Genomic DNA, 16114 nt, shown 5'->3' on the forward strand with positions numbered 1-16114 from the left:
ATATATATAGGGGTAAAGACTTTTTGTGCATGTAGAAAGAACACTTCATAAGGTTAATCCAACTATAATTGAGAAATGAAAAGAATTACCTTTTTTTGCACAAAATTCTTGATAATACAACTAAAAGTGAAAAATGTAAGTTTTTACCGGCACTGCACTAAGGTGGTTTATGTCACTTTTGAAGAGTAGCGTCTATAATTCGCAAACAGCTAGAGTAGCTTCTGTAGTTGATAACAGGAATATAATAACTTTACTTTATAGATTTAACTCTATTACATACAAAATCGCATCAAAGTTCCTGTTAATTACTGTTAAAATTGGATAATTTAATATTTTTAATTGTACCTTGAAAGTTTGAAAAAAAAATGATGATATTCCTTGACGATATTTTTATGGTTATTCATCGATATTACAACAAGATTAGAAGAATATATTATTCAAAATTAATTAAAATAGAAATAATTAAAACATTTAATTGTATTTTTAATAAATTCAGAAATAAATGAAAGCAAAAATTATCTTAGAATTTAGACAAAATTATTCCTGTAGAATTTAAAAAAAAGGAAATACGTAAAACGATCACTATAAATACAAACTTTTATTTCGCAATTGTGGAGAAGAAAAAAACGATGCTATTTCTGAACGATATTTTTAGGGTTATTCTTCGATACGACAAAAAGATTGAAAGAATATATTTTCAAAATTAATTAATATTATAATAATTAAAACATTTAATCGTATTTTAAATAAAATGAGAAAGAAAAAAAAAGCATCCTAGAATTTGAGCAAAATTATTTCTGCAGAATTTAAAAAAAATAAAGAAATGTATAAAACGATCATTATATACAAGTTTTAATTTCACAATTATAACTTGTATTGGAAACAAAAGATTTATTTCACTGAACAAAAAAGATACACTGAACTATTTTGGAAAGAAAAATTTGCAACTAATATCGAATTACTCGTTGTAACAAATCGTTTGAAATGAGGGCTTAGGGCGAAAAACCGATGTAATCGTTTGGCCATATGACAGTTCCTTTTAATTTCGATCCAGTTCGCGGTGAGGTTGCGTTATTTGTAAGCATGTAATGATTATGAAAAAAGAGATTCCTTCGTTCTTTTTAGTTTTCATATCGCCAATATTGATTGCTTTAATAAAAGAGCCTAGTTCACAGGATGCAGAGAACGGTTGAAGCTTCGGAGGAAGTAAGCATAACGTTAACAGGTAAGCTTCCCGTACATAGTACATGGCATTTCTTATATTTTATTTAATTTCAAAATGTATCATTAACTATATTTAATACTTTATTATTTATTTATTACAAACTAGATGAAGTCTAATCTACAAATAATTTTTTAATACAGTCTCGCTTTTGCTGTCTGAGGTACTAAAATCCAAAAAAATTTATTAAACTTGTATTTTAAACTTGTGATTAATTTAATCAAATTCAGTTACAAATTAAGTGAAATCTAATCAATTAAAATTAATACACAAATAATATATGAGTGTTTTGAAGTCTAAGTTATTAAAAATCAGTAAATTTATAACCGTCGTTGAATAGCTGACCCGATTCAACTCCGTAGCCTTGTAATTTTGAAACTAAATCAGAAGACAAAGGAACTCCTGGATCAAATATTGGGAAAAATTTGTCTTCGAGGTGAACTTTCTGATAGAACTTGTCCGTATTTCTGTTACAGGAGAGGAAAACTACGAAAATCTCCACAGTTAGCCTGACGGCACACATGGTCCGTCTACCACTGGCGAAATTTTACGTTAGCACTGTAGTTGGTGCGAGTTGGGTGCGAACTTTGCATCAACTAGTCATCGCTGGAATTCGAAAGCAGTTCAATGATTTGGAATAAACTTTGCTTTTTATTTTCTTCAACAATAATAAACGCGTAACAAATTTATTCTATTGCAACAGATTTTAGGATTTGAAAAATATGATAGCTTAACTTAACAAAATTCTCATACTTTATCTAAGATTGTTTTAGTTTGTTATTATTTAATAATTATTTACTTAATAATTATTTACCTAATAATATTACTTTAAAGTGAGAAAAAGTAAATATGATTTTAGAAAAGGATTTTACGTTGTTGAGATGGAAACTCTTCAAATTCGTTTTCAAGTTTTAATATTGTTAAACATAAGGACATATGTGTACCAACGTATTATATTGCATGATGGTATAAGATGTGTAAAATATGATGACTTAGTTTAACGCAGTTCTTATACTTTTCGTAAAAGTTATTTATATTTGTCTAATTTTGTTTAAAAATACTCTAAATAGAGGAAAAGGGCTCAGTTTTCTAGAAAATGATCGTAACTTGTTTAAATGGCAACTTTTTAGAATCATTCTTTAATTTTCAATATTGTTATACAAATTATGAACCAATGTGTACCAAATTACTCTATTGCATTATGCAATAGAGATACCCAAACCAGAAGCTGGACTGTATCTTTGAGTGGAATAAATCAATCAATTGACGCTTGCACCATTCCTATTAGACGATTCCTATGCACTTCCCAATGGAAATGACTTCCTATTGATTGCTATCTGTAACTCATTGATCATTGATGGATTACCAAGGAACAGATAAGCGAAGTGACATCAGCTTAGACATTTCTATAAGTTTATATTATAGCTTATTTTAACTTAGTCCTTATATTTCATAATTCTTCAATGAGTATCTTCGATATTTAATAACGTTGATTTCATGATAATTCATTCAGTTTAATGAAAAATTAGTAATGAACTATAAGTTAATTTTGTGTGTCACTATTTGATGGAAATAATATTGATTTCAGATGAGAACTCATTATGAAAATTTGGATTCGAACATGCTTGGCGGTGATATTGCAGATGTTAACAGTTTCGTCTTTCACCGAGGGTCTTTTAACTGGTACGTGATATTAAATATTTTTTACATTTTGTGTCTTAAATAAATAATAATCCTGATATATGCTCTTTTTTGAAAGCACATAAATTGCGCTTTGAAATGTCAAATGCATCAACTTTTGAATGCATAATTTTTAACCTCATATGGTTTAATAATAAGAGATTTCAACAATAACTTTTTACATTTCCCTATACCAGGGATGGCGAACCAATGGCACGCGTGCCATTTATGACACGAGATACAATATTTTGGGCACGCCACCAATCACAATTGTTATTACACAAATATTATTACACTATGAAGCATATGTAACAATTAAATTAAAATTCACAAAAACAAACAAAATAATCAATTATTAATAAAAAAATAAACAATTAATGCTAAAAAAATAGTTAATAACCATAAAAAACAAGATAACAATAAATAACTAGCATAAAAAACAACAGTCCTGCTTGAACTAACATCTTACAACCTAATATAAGTTATTTGTCATCTAATCTGCAACAACAGAAGTCACACTGATGTTACTTTAAGTTATTTTAAGATATTGCAAAATATATTTTTTTTCAATGTAAATAAAGAGTATTTGGTATTATTATTTTCTCAATAATCACGAAGTCAGAATTATTTGACGGCACGTCTATGACCTCATTAAACAATTTTTTAGAAAAATTGGCACGTTGGTGTATAAAGGTTCGCCACCCCTGCCCTATACTTTTCTAGCAATACAGCGATATTAAAATAACACTAAATTTTTTTATTGCTCTAAAGCAGACTTTTTTCTTTTTTACTTGGAATAAAATTAGAACCTAATAATTTTTCTCAGTTACTATTGTAACATCAAACACAAACTTGTTTTTAATTTTTTTCAAAATTTTTGGTTATAATAAATTTTTTTGTGAATATTTTTGGCAAATAAGCTTTTATTTATTTTAATAACTGGCTTCGAACAGCCAATCCAATTCTGAGTTCATGACTGTCGATGTTCAACTCCGCAGCTTTGTAATTTTAAACCCAACCCAGAAGACAAGAGAAGTCCTAAAACTTAGCCTTCCAGAAGGAATATTTGATGTATCTAACCCATATTTGCGTTACATGGAGAGGAAAATCACGAAAACATGCCACGGTTAACCCGACGACAAGAGCTTCTAACCCATGATCCTTCTACTACTGAGGACATTTTACGTCAGCACTGTGGTCGGTGCGAGTCTGGAGCAGAATTCGCATCAACCAGGCACCGTTGGGATTTGAGCCTTGGGCACCTCATTTTAAGGCGAATGCACTACCCCCTGATTCACAGCGGCTCTCGCCTTAAGAAATAGTGCAAAAAGTAAATTTTTAATAGATATTGCTTTAGAGTTGCAAATAGTTATTTCCACAAAAAATGGATTAAAAATGCCATTTCAAAAATAAAATTTTAGCTTTTCGAGTAAAACTAATTTCAGACTTGAAATCACCACACCTGAATTAGGCGGGCGTGATCAAGTATTTGTATAAATGCATCAAAATATTTGCTCCCCTATGAAATTAATAATTAGAATACGCGGAAAAGAGTAATAAATATAATAAATACTTCGGATTGCTGGATTTCGTGGCAAAATCAATCGCTTGCTCATTGAATCTGAAATACCAATAAAAATTAGGAAGCATAAATTTTAAATATTAAATGCATCATCAGTGGTGCCACAATAGAAAATATTCCATGAGTTTCTCTGTACGGAGACTGAGGAGCTAGCTTTCAATTTCGCCCAGTCCTTAAAACGTAACAATCTTGTTCCAAGTTTTCACATGATGTTATTATTATTTATTTAATAACCATTCTTTTACTGATATTTTCAGTAATTCCGCCGAAAAACAAACTATTACAGAAAAGTTGAAACCTTAAAGAATAATAATATTCCATTCATGATTTCTTGAAACTTAGGTAACATTCTCACTTGATCTGTTTCGACCTTTTGCCTAAGTTTCACTGATCAGATTCTTAATTACTCTATGAAACTTTAAAGTGAATTTCCGCTTAATGAAAAAGATGTTATCATGATAGATACATGCTAAGAATACTATCGGCAAAGCGTTAGTAGATATATTGCATTAAAATAAAATTTCGTTATTTAAATGTTTTATTTAACACAAAATTGTTTGTTTAAAAAAAAGAGAGAGAAAAAAGAGAGAGAAAGACGGAATATTTCCCCTCTTTTTCTCTAGGAATAAAACTGATTGAACTCTTTAAAAATGGCAACTGTGGTAGACGCTTTAACGAGTTCAAGCAAGCTTCTATAGCTCCGTATCACCGATCTTATCCATTAATTTCTTGCTTCAATATTATATCAACAAAATAAACATTGGATAGGAATAAAGCAACAGCAAAGTTAAAAGAGCAAAAATAATGCCACATAAACAGACATACTACTTTTCGGTACTTTAATGAAGAAGCGTCTTCAACGTGGAAACGCAGAATAAAAACGGAAAACACAGAGATACAGAAAAAAATAACAAAGAAGTTACAACAGGGAAAAAAAGTGTTGACCAATGACCACTAGCATAGAGGAGAACATGATTGAGCAAGTACATGCACTATCTATATTGTTAGTTAATTCTTCCTGTAATAAAAGAATTAGATATAATTGTTTACATTATTGTGTTTAATAATTATCTTTACCATTCAATTATTCTAGTTTGCCCACCAAATGAAGAATATAGAGTTTGCGGTCCAAAATGTCCTCCAAATTGTGAAATTCTGAAAGATGAAATATGTTGTGAAGTTGTTTGTGTAGCTGGCTGCTTTTGCAAAGATGGGTACATGAGATTTACTGAAAATGGAGAATGTGTACCCTTACAATCGTGCCGTAAGTAAATACCATCATTGTTAATTTATTTTGCACTACTCTGTTTGAAGATGAAAATGTGTACAAGGTGACAAAACGGTTAGAAACCGTCAAATACCAAAAGAAATACACATCGGATCAAAATATTAAAAATGCACTTGTTTTACATTGAATTAAAACCTCATCTGCTTTGTAAAAAGTAAAGGCGAAAAAGTTGCCAAGTTTCGAGGGCTCAAAGAGCGCCCATTCTGAAAACTCGCCAAAGGTGATGCTAAATTTTTCAAGCGCTAAAAATAAACTTCCATGCTCAAAACTCGTCAGACGGAGTAATCATTCACATTTGTTTAAATTTTAAAGGCTTAAATTCGTATATTTGTATGGAACTATGTTATTTTTACGGAAAATTATTGTTTATGAAATTTAAAAAAAAAAAAAGCATGATGTTAAAAGTAAAATTTTTTAAAATTTAAAAATATTAATTTTTCCAAAAAAAATTTTTTTTGAAAAGTTAATTTTGAGAATTTTTAAACATTTTGTAGGAAATATACAGGGTCATTCATAATTCCCTCCGTGGTTTCGAAGCGTTATAGTAAAAAAACAAAGACGAATATGGCAAAAAAGAACATATGAAATTATTCCAAAAATATTCAAGTTTTAATTTAAGCAGTTACCGGTAGATGGCAGTAACATGTACCACTGAAACCAGTTGTAGTAAACATAAGGTTGTAGTAAACAGAGGGAATTATGAATAACCCTGTATTATTTTTTTGTTCTTATTAAAATTATTCTTGATTTGTTAAAAAAAAAACTTGTTTTTTTCTTTTACCGGTTTAAATTTAAATATTTATGCGAAAGATTTCAAGATTTTTACTATTAAGTTCCAATTTTTACATTATCATCTAAACTATTGCATGACTGTGAATCCAATAATGTTCAGCAATAATATTCTAAAAATTTAGTAAAAAAATTTGTAAAATTTTGTAATTTTGTTTCACTTTTGAATCTTGTAGTATACAATTATAAAATGTTTATTAAATTTATTATTTTTTTTCTTTCAAATAGCTAGTGCAGGTGTTCTGAGATTTGTAAATGACGAACAGCAAGTCTATGAAGGAGAAAAAGTATTCAGAATCGCAGTCGATCGAATAAGTGGCTCCCATGGCCGAATAACTGTCCATTGGCGCCTAGTCTTCGAAGGTAGCATATCTTATCCAGAGTACAGTGGAAAAACAGGAATTATTGAATTCCTAGACGGAGAAACGAGAAAAATAATTGAAATACCATTAGTGGACGATACTATCAGGGGACACGATATTTCATTCAGACTCGAATTGTATGAAGCCAGTAAAAAGGCAGAAATCGCATTGGATCATGCGTTTTCCTTCCTAACTATTAAAGATGACGACAGTAAGTAAAAATTTATTGCTTCGAGTTCATTTTGAATGCTGTAATAAATCGTAATGTCTCAATCAAAATTAAGATTTACTGATGAAAAATAACAAATATGAACTGACTTTTTCAAACTGTAGCTGTAAGATATAACCTGATAAAAAATTTCATTCGCTTCAAAAATATATAAATAAAAAATATCAGTTGACGTACTTCAAGCGATCAAAAACAGGCTCCCTTTATTTCAAGACTTGCCAGACGTGAATGAGAGGAAACAAAAGTGATTTGAAATGTAAAACGAAAAGCTGCCAACGAAAATTGGAAGAAAAAAAAAGAAAACTGGAAAAATTACAGTAATCGAGAGAGAAAAAAGATGAAAAAATTATGATTAATTTTAATTTTTTTCTTTTTCTTCTCTAAGCAATTGTGGTTTTTCTAGTTTCATTTCTCAGAATTTTTTTTTATTTCTCGTTGACGACTTTTCGTTTGTTATTTCAAATCACTTTACTTTCGTCTCATTCTCGTCTGGTAAGTCTTGAAAATGGGAGCCTGTTTTTGAGGGCTTAAAACATGTCGACTGTTATTTCCTATTTATATATTTCTGAACTAAATTTGTTAAATGAGTCAGTGTTCCGCTAGTAGTAAATTGAACTGTAATTATCTTTGGTTATACTCTTTTTGTTTATTTCTACATCTCTATCGCAACATTTTGAGATGTTTATCAATTTCTTTTTTCATGTTATCCTGCTTTACAATTTCCCTTTTCACAAATTTTTGTCAAACTTCTTGATTTTGTGCCATGGTTCAAATCTACCTTAGTGGCTATTTTGTTAAACAAAAATAATATATACAATAAAATAAAAACGTTAAAATAAATCAGTAATTTGATTTATAGTAAATTAATCAAAGAATGTAACTTTTTTAATCATGTGTTCAGTGACTTATAGCACTGGAGAAAAGAAGTTGCCACTTGCCACAAAGAAAACTACTCCTGATGCAGAATTTTTATTAAGTATATTTTTTTTTATACTTTTTCATAATTTTGCATTAATTTAAGTCAAAATAAGTCACATATATTTAGCATTTCAATAAGTTTTGATAAAATTGAAATACAGCCTGAAACACCGTAGTCTTTTTTGCACTAAAGGTAAACACTCTTCAATTCCAAACAATATTATTTCAAATTTGCACTTATTTGAAGTTATTTGGATTTAAGAGAAGCAGTTATTCAGCATTGAAATTTCCTTAATTTGCAAACTCTATTATTAAGAACTTTTTGAATATGAATGAAATTTTTTTTTTCTAACTGCTTATTTTGGATTTTATATTTTAGTACTAATATAATTTCGATAATATAACAGTTTCTTTAGTAACTATTAGACTGTTTGTTTATAATTAAAAAACATTAAAGTATATTTTTACCTGTAATTAGAGAGTCATGAAAAAATCTATATAAAAATATACATACCAGTGTCCCACCTGCGTCAAAGTGTTAATAAAAATGATAATATGGTTGATGGATAGAAAAACCTTGTTATTCTCCTTGATACAAGGCTACTATCTAGTGTGCTCAGGAGTTAAACTACTATTTAACTATAAAAAATATAGGTTGGGTTAAGCACAAGGCCCAACTTCGCTTAATTTGGGCCCGGGGCAAAAACTTCTTTGGGGGCTCCTCTCTGCTTCACTAATTCAGTAATGAAGAATCGAACTATATGGAGGTATTTAAATTTTCACCTCATTATACATATATAACAAGAGAATTTATTAAAATCATATATAGCAAGATACATTTATAGCAAGAGAATTATTAAGAGAATTATTACCCCTCCAATGGTCAGACGAAATATCGTTCCGTCCATTTTATTGATTTTCTGACAATTCTATGTCCATCATGCCGAATGCAGTTTTCTAATTGTTAACTTTGTCATCCAGCTGCAAAAAATTCATATCCTTGCTGACATCATGCATCTATGTCCATCATGCCGAATGCAGTTTTCTAATTGTTAACTTAGTCATCCAGCTACAAAAAATTCATATCCTTGCTGACATCATGCATCTATGTCCATCATGCCGAATGCAGCTTTCTAATTGTTAACTTAGTCATCCAACTTCAAAAAATTCATATCCTTGCTGACATCATGCATCTATGACCATCATGCCGAATGCAATTTTCTAATTGTTAACTTAGTCATCCAGCTACAAAAAATTCATATCCTTGCTGACATCATGCATCTATGTCCATCATGCCGAATGCAGTTTTCTAATTGTTAACTTAGTCATCCAGCTACAAAAAATTCATATCCTTGCTGACATCATGCATCTATGTCCATCATGCCGAATGCAGCTTTCTAATTGTTAACTTAGTCATCCAACTTCAAAAAATTCATATCCTTGCTGACATCATGCATCTATGACCATCATGCCGAATGCAATTTTCTAATTGTTAACTTAGTCATCCAGCTACAAAAAATTCATATCCTTGCTGACATCATGCATCTATGTCCATCATGCCGAATGCAGTTTTCTAATTGTTAACTTAGTCATCCAGCTACAAAAAATTCATATCCTTGCTGACATCATGCATCTATGTCCATCATGCCGAATGCAGCTTTCTAATTGTTAACTTAGTCATCCAACTTCAAAAAATTCATATCCTTGCTGAAATCATGCATCTATGACCATCATGCCGAATGCAATTTTCTAATTGTTAACTTAGTCATCCAGCTACAAAAAATTCATATCCTTGCTGACATCATGCATCTATGTCCATCATGCCGAATGCAGCTTTCTAATTGTTAACTTAGTCATCCAACTTCAAAAAATTCATATCCTTGCTGACATCATGCATCTATGACCATCATGCCGAATGCAATTTTCTAATTGTTAACTTAGTCATCCAGCTACAAAAAATTCATATCCTTGCTGACATCATGCATCTATGTCCATCATGCCGAATGTAGTTTTCTAATTGTTAACTTTGTCATCCAGCTGCAAAAAATTCATATCCTTGCTGACGTTAGGGGGGAATTCAGCTAAATTTTTTAAATTACGATGTCTCACTTAAGTCAATCAGAAGCCTGTATTTTGGAAAACATATCCCATTTTGTGATATATAAAAATAGTCTTTTGATTGGCCAAATTTGTCCACCGTAATTGCGAAATTTACCTAAACTCCGCACTGGAAAGCCATGGATTTACGAAAAATAGATTTTTTGTACTCATACGATAGATTAACGAGGAAGCTAACATAAAACAGACGCATTTTACATTGTACTGATATTTTGTTTAAAAAAAGTTCATTGAAAAAGGAAACCTGAAATAAACTTTCTATTCGATTTGGGACCCCCTCTTATGTGGGGCCCGGGGCAATTGCCCCTTATGCCCATGCCTTTGTCAGACTCTGGTTAAGACTCCTCATGTTCTTCTCATAAAACATTTTGTAAACAAATCGTAAATTTTTCTAAAAGTACCAATTAAAAGTATTTTTTTAAAAAGTGAATTCTGGCCTAAATTGTAGTGATATATTACACTTAAGAAGTTTATATAATGTATTAATTGATAAAAAATTACTTATTTCAGTGCAACCTGGTTATTTAGAATTGGAAAATCATTCGTATACTGTAGTAGAGGGTGAAGGCAAGGTTGAAATTTTTGTGGTTCGTAAAGACGGCACTGATGGCAAGATTCTAGCTCATTATCGAACGAGAAGTGCCACGGCATTAAGTGGTACTGATTTTGAGACGGCACTTGGACAATTGATCTTTGAAGAAGGGGAAACGAGAAAGAGTTTTGTCATACACATAAATAATGATGATATAAAAGAAAATTCGAAGTTTTTCGAGGTCGAACTCTTTAATCAAGCTCCTGGAGATGGAACAGTCAATTTCAGAAGAACTGGTTTGAGTCAAATCGCCTCAATCACCATTACAGACGATGACAGTAAGTTTCTTTTTCTTTCTTTTTTCATATTTCATTCAATTGTTTCATTTAATACAATAAACTTATTTAGTTCAAATTTCGTGAACACGGTGTTCTGTAATCACTATCTCTAATAAATATTTTCATGGCGCTTTTTAAAAAATAAAGTAAAAGAATAGGGGAAAGCAGGGTTCCTCGATAGTGTGTCGATAATATGCCCTTACCTCCTCGACAAGTTTGTGAACGTTTTTCAGATTCACCCTAGATCAGGGGTGTGCAAACTTTTTTGACCGAGGGCAAAAAATCGGGAAAAAAAGAAGTTTGGTGGGCCAGGTAAAAACGTCTAAAATGAAAAAAAGAATGATATACAAGTTTTAATTTACATATTTAATGAAATGAATGAAATTGTGACTTCATTTTTAAAAGTTCCTTATATTGAGGTTCCAAGTGAGATGTACTTATTTTAAGGAACGAGGATAAATGTTTGTCTATTAGCCTACTTCTGTGTCTATTAGTCTACTACTGAAATGATTTTTTCTAAGGTTCATCATCGCAAACACTTGTTCACAGATATAAGATGAAGCATACATAGCACTGATTTTCTGGGCATGAAATATTAAATTTGGGAAACTAGCTTTTGGTAATGATTTGTAAAACTCAAACTTTGGTAAACTTATATACAACTACTTTAAATGGCGCCAATCTACGACTATTCTATAAAGAACTTCAACATTTTACAAATTGAAGCCATCAATTTATGCTTTGTAGAACGAAAATAGAGAAAGTAAAAAGGTCATCAGTAACTTTGCTAAAAAAGAAAGAACGAAAATAGTAGTACAAAGTACACAAGAAAATGGATGTATATTTGCTTATATTCGCCACGGATTGGCAAGTTCAAATTTTATCCGCTGGCTGGATAAAACTTTCCGGCGGGCCACAATTGGTCGGCGGGCCGTAGTTTGCCCATCCCTGCCCTAGATGGCGATTACATAATACTCTGTATCCGAGAGAGAATGTTCTTAAGTGTTTTTTCCTGATTAAAACCCTAATGCCTACCAATTAAAGAATAATTTCTCTTTGCAGTGAAACCAGGTAACTTTGAGGTGGAAAGTACAAACTACGTTTTCCCTGAATCCGCTGGAATCGTACGCATACCAGTTCTTAGAAATGGCGGTACTGACGGACAAATTAGTGTGCACTTCAAGACGATTGTCAAATCTGCAAAAGCGAACATTGACTTCAATCCTGTTGAGGGAGTATTGGAATTTGCTGAAGGGCAAAGTAGAAACTTCATCGAAGTTAAGATTTTGGATGATGATCTGAGGGAACCGAATAAAAATTTCCAGATTCTTCTGTTTGATCCTGCCTCCGGACCTGGTGTGATTAATTTCCGGAAAAATGATTTCAAGGAAACATTCATTTTGGTTACGATTACAGACGACGATAGTAAGTATTTCGTCTCCTTTTAAATTGTTATTACGATTAGAGTCCCTTTATCAAATGTAGTTACGGAGTTACGACAAGCCCCTTCAAAATTTACCGAAAAAGAAAAATATCCAAAGTATTTTCCACACTTGGTGAAGATTCTTACACACTCAGTATTCCGCATCAAAATCATTTTAACTTTATCAAGCTAGGCTTTCTTCGCTTTTCACTGCCAAATAAGACGCCAAATTTATGTAAATTTTTGAATTATTAAATCAGTTATTTGAATCGAAAAATATGTTTTTTTGTTTCTTGCCGAAATTCTTTACCATAAATAGCATTTTAGATGAAAAACTAATGTTTTGCAAATCTGTCAGCGCTAGCGGCTAAATTACATCCTTATGTGGAATAAATTAATCTATTGTCGCAACTTTGGGGGTTGTGAATGGCAACTAGTTATTTGCGCCATTTCTATTCCATACAAATATAAGCGTTTTCCTAATACTTGCTGTCTAACTTATTGATCAACGATGGACTTCCAGTGGACAGGTAAGTGAAGTGATGGCAGCTTAGACAACTCTATTAAGAAATGCCACTGTTTACTTGTCGTATAATATCATAGATAACTTGATAAATCATAGTTTCCGAAAACTAAAATTTCACAAAATATATGATAATTCACATTAAGGAGCAATTTTTTAAAAAGAAATATACATGCTGAAATTTTTTTAGATTCCGCTTGAAAAAGAGACCTTGTCGATCCCTCCGTGTTAATTAAACATACCTTTGTGCTACTATCATATATTAGTGCTACTATTGTGAGCTTTTTACACTTTAAAGTAGCATTCTATACGTTCGCGTATGTATGATTTGCTATAGCTCGGTGGAGAAATGAGATTATTCAGCAGCAAGAGCTCTAGGCAGAACAAACGTATGTGAACACAACGCGGGATATTACATTAAAGTGCAAGAATCTCTTTAATAATTTTTAAACGTAACTTTCATAATTGTGTATCACTAACATTTTAATTACAAATATTTCTTCAAACAGCACAGTTAAAATATATTTTGCATTATAACATACATTAAATATCTATTTTCCTTTCCACAGTGAAACCTGGATACTTTGAATTGGAGAAAGAGTCATACACTGTAACAGAAGGCGGAGCATTGAGAGTTGGAATCGTTCGTCTCGGTGGAACAGATGGAAGCTTAACAATCCACGTCAAAACAGTAGCCAAATCAGCACTGGCTACTACAAACTTTATAGCGCTTGATAAAGAAATAATATTTGCAGAAAATGAAGAGAAGAAGTATATTGATATTCCTATTGTGGACAATGACATTAGAGAGCCCGACAAAAAGTTCGAGATCATATTGTATGATCCAGTTCCAGGAATAGGAGTCATAAATTTCAGAAACAGCGGGAAAGTGATGCAATCTGTGGTGACCATTGTTGATAATGACAGTAAGAATATCTCTCTGTTTTTTTTTCTAAATCAAAAACAATCGTTCCTCGTTTAAGATGGAGTCTCTGTATCTAACATAGTTGTGGAGCTTCAAAAATTGACCAGATTGAAGTGGTGAAAGAGAAAGATATCAGAGTCATTAATGTACTTTGTAAAATTTATCTCGAATTTCGCTTTCTTTCACTGCACCAAAATTATTTTAACTGTATCGAACTACCTTGAGGAAATTTGAACCTCATAATTTCTGATTACAAACTATTGCTTCGGCACATAGTGCATTAAAAAGCAAACCAACTGTCACCATTTGCAAACGAATTTTTCGTCATCAAAAACAAATAAATATATTAAATTATAAATCGAAAGACGATATAAAAAGAAATAGAAATTAGTATAAGTAAATCTTGCACCGGAAGTCTTGTACCGGAGTCTTGTACTGCTCCCTACCGTTGAGAACAGGAAACACGATCAAAAGTAAAGTCAATTAAGTCCCTAATTTAAATACTGCAATATTTATTTTTCGTATTCCACTTTGCTATTAATGCGTTTTTAATTTAAATTGTTTTCTAAATTGAGAATTAAAAACTAAAAAAAGTGTTATAATGTAATTCTATGATATCAACTTATTGCGCTCAATTTTAAGGTAAACTTATTTAAATTAGTGCCTAAATTTATTAACTGTTCCACAATGATTATTTTTTGGTGCTAATTACAATAATATGCTATTAGAAAATTCCAACCCTTGCTCACTAACGCTCGCTAAAACAAATTTGTAATAACAATATACCTTTAACTTTAAATATTATTTAAAAAAAATAATAAACAAGCAAAATTATTTATGTTTAATAATAGATCTCAAAAGAATCATACGAAAAATGATTGGAAGTGGGAAGTGGCGTAAGCAAACAGAATTTTCTAGTACATATACTTTAAGTGAATACATTTCAACTTTCATAGAAAAAAAAGCAGTTTAATGCCAAAAAACAATAATTATAGTTAATCAATCATGAGTTGATGCTGGGAAATGAACAGGAAACTCAGCTTTTTAGTAATTAAAATAAAAAAGGAGTAACTATTATCTATTAATATCCAAATAACAAATTGTGTATTTACTAAACTGCTACAATTAAACTATAATATATTTTTTCAAATTAGCTACTGATTTCCTAAATATTATTACAGTATTTTGGTTTACATGTTTTGCACTTAGCCAAATGCTTGCCAAATAGAAATAAATAGACTAAAAAGCTTTATGTTTTTTTCTTAACATTAAAATGAATTTCAGTTTAGAATTGAAAAGAAAAATTACCAGTTTAAAAACAGTAACACTTGATACTTGCTATCATTGATAAAGTAAAAAAAGAAATTGAATATTTAAAGCTTATCTTCGTCAAATTTATCCGAACAAATTCCTTAGAATTTATGTTGCATTATCATTGATTGATTTTTAACTTTTTTTTTAGTGAGACCTGGAATTTTCGAAATTGAAAGAAGCTACGAAGTCTTTGAAAATGTTGGTAAAATCAGAGTCAAAGTACTGCGCACAGGGGGCTCAGATGGTGAAATACATGTTAAGTACAAGACAGTACAAAAGACAGCGTTGGAGAATGTGGACTATATCCCTGTATTTGGAGAGCTTACGTTTTTAGAACATGAGACTGAGAAATTCATCGATGTTGTTATTAAAGACGATAGCTCAAGGGAGCAAACTAAAGAGTTCCACGTTCATCTCTTTGAGTCTACAGCTGGTCCGGGTGTCATTAACTTCAGATCTCTAGACTCAGATAAGATATCAATAATCACAATCAAAGATGATGATAGTGAGTTATAATTAAGAAAATCTTAATTTACAAATCGCTAATTTTAAATGCATAGTTAAGTTGCGAAATTATTTATTGAGAAAATACTGTGAAATTTTTATCTATATTAGAATTAAAGACAATAACTAAAGGAAATAACCTAAGAGTTCCACGTTCATCTCTTTGAGTCAACAACTGGTCCGGGTGTCATTAACTTCAGATCTCTAGACTCAGATAAGATATCAATAATCACAATCAAAGATGATGATAGTGAGTTATAATTAAGAAAATCTTAATTTACAAATCGCTAATTTTAAATGCATAGTTAAGTTGCGAAATTATTTATTGAGAAAATACTGTGAAATTTTTATCTATATTAGAATTAAA

The 16114-nt window shown here is 30.9% G+C and overlaps 1 protein-coding gene across 1 annotated transcript; it reads left to right on the forward strand.

Moving 5' to 3' along the window:
* Nucleotides 1-1099: 1099 nt before the first annotated feature.
* Nucleotides 1100-15794, forward strand: LOC147804023 (adhesion G protein-coupled receptor V1-like). Its single transcript, XM_087151696.1, has 8 exons — nt 1100-1225; nt 2811-2905; nt 5578-5748; nt 6790-7134; nt 10699-11058; nt 12121-12483; nt 13574-13930; nt 15392-15794. The coding sequence occupies exons 2-8, from the start codon at nt 2824-2826 to the stop codon at nt 15757-15759; spliced, it is 2046 nt and encodes a 681-aa protein (XP_087007822.1). The 5' UTR covers nt 1100-1225; nt 2811-2823; the 3' UTR covers nt 15760-15794.
* Nucleotides 15795-16114: the final 320 nt, after the last annotated feature.

The sequence above is a fragment of the Parasteatoda tepidariorum genome, chromosome 9 (assembly GCF_982258835.1).
Source record: "Parasteatoda tepidariorum strain Cologne lab strain chromosome 9, Ptep-v5.0, whole genome shotgun sequence".
Lineage (NCBI taxonomy): Eukaryota > Metazoa > Arthropoda > Arachnida > Araneae > Theridiidae > Parasteatoda > Parasteatoda tepidariorum.

Excerpts from the sequence above, each read along its gene's own strand:
- LOC147804023 (XM_087151696.1), top strand. The coding sequence starts at position 2,824 with ATGAAAATTTGGATTCGAACATGCTTGGCGGTGATATTGCAGATGTTA. Across the intron at positions 5,749-6,789 it reads TGTACCCTTACAATCGTGCC|CTAGTGCAGGTGTTCTGAGA; the intron begins GTAAGTAAATAC and ends TCTTTCAAATAG. Across the intron at positions 11,059-12,120 it reads CACCATTACAGACGATGACA|TGAAACCAGGTAACTTTGAG; the intron begins GTAAGTTTCTTT and ends TTCTCTTTGCAG.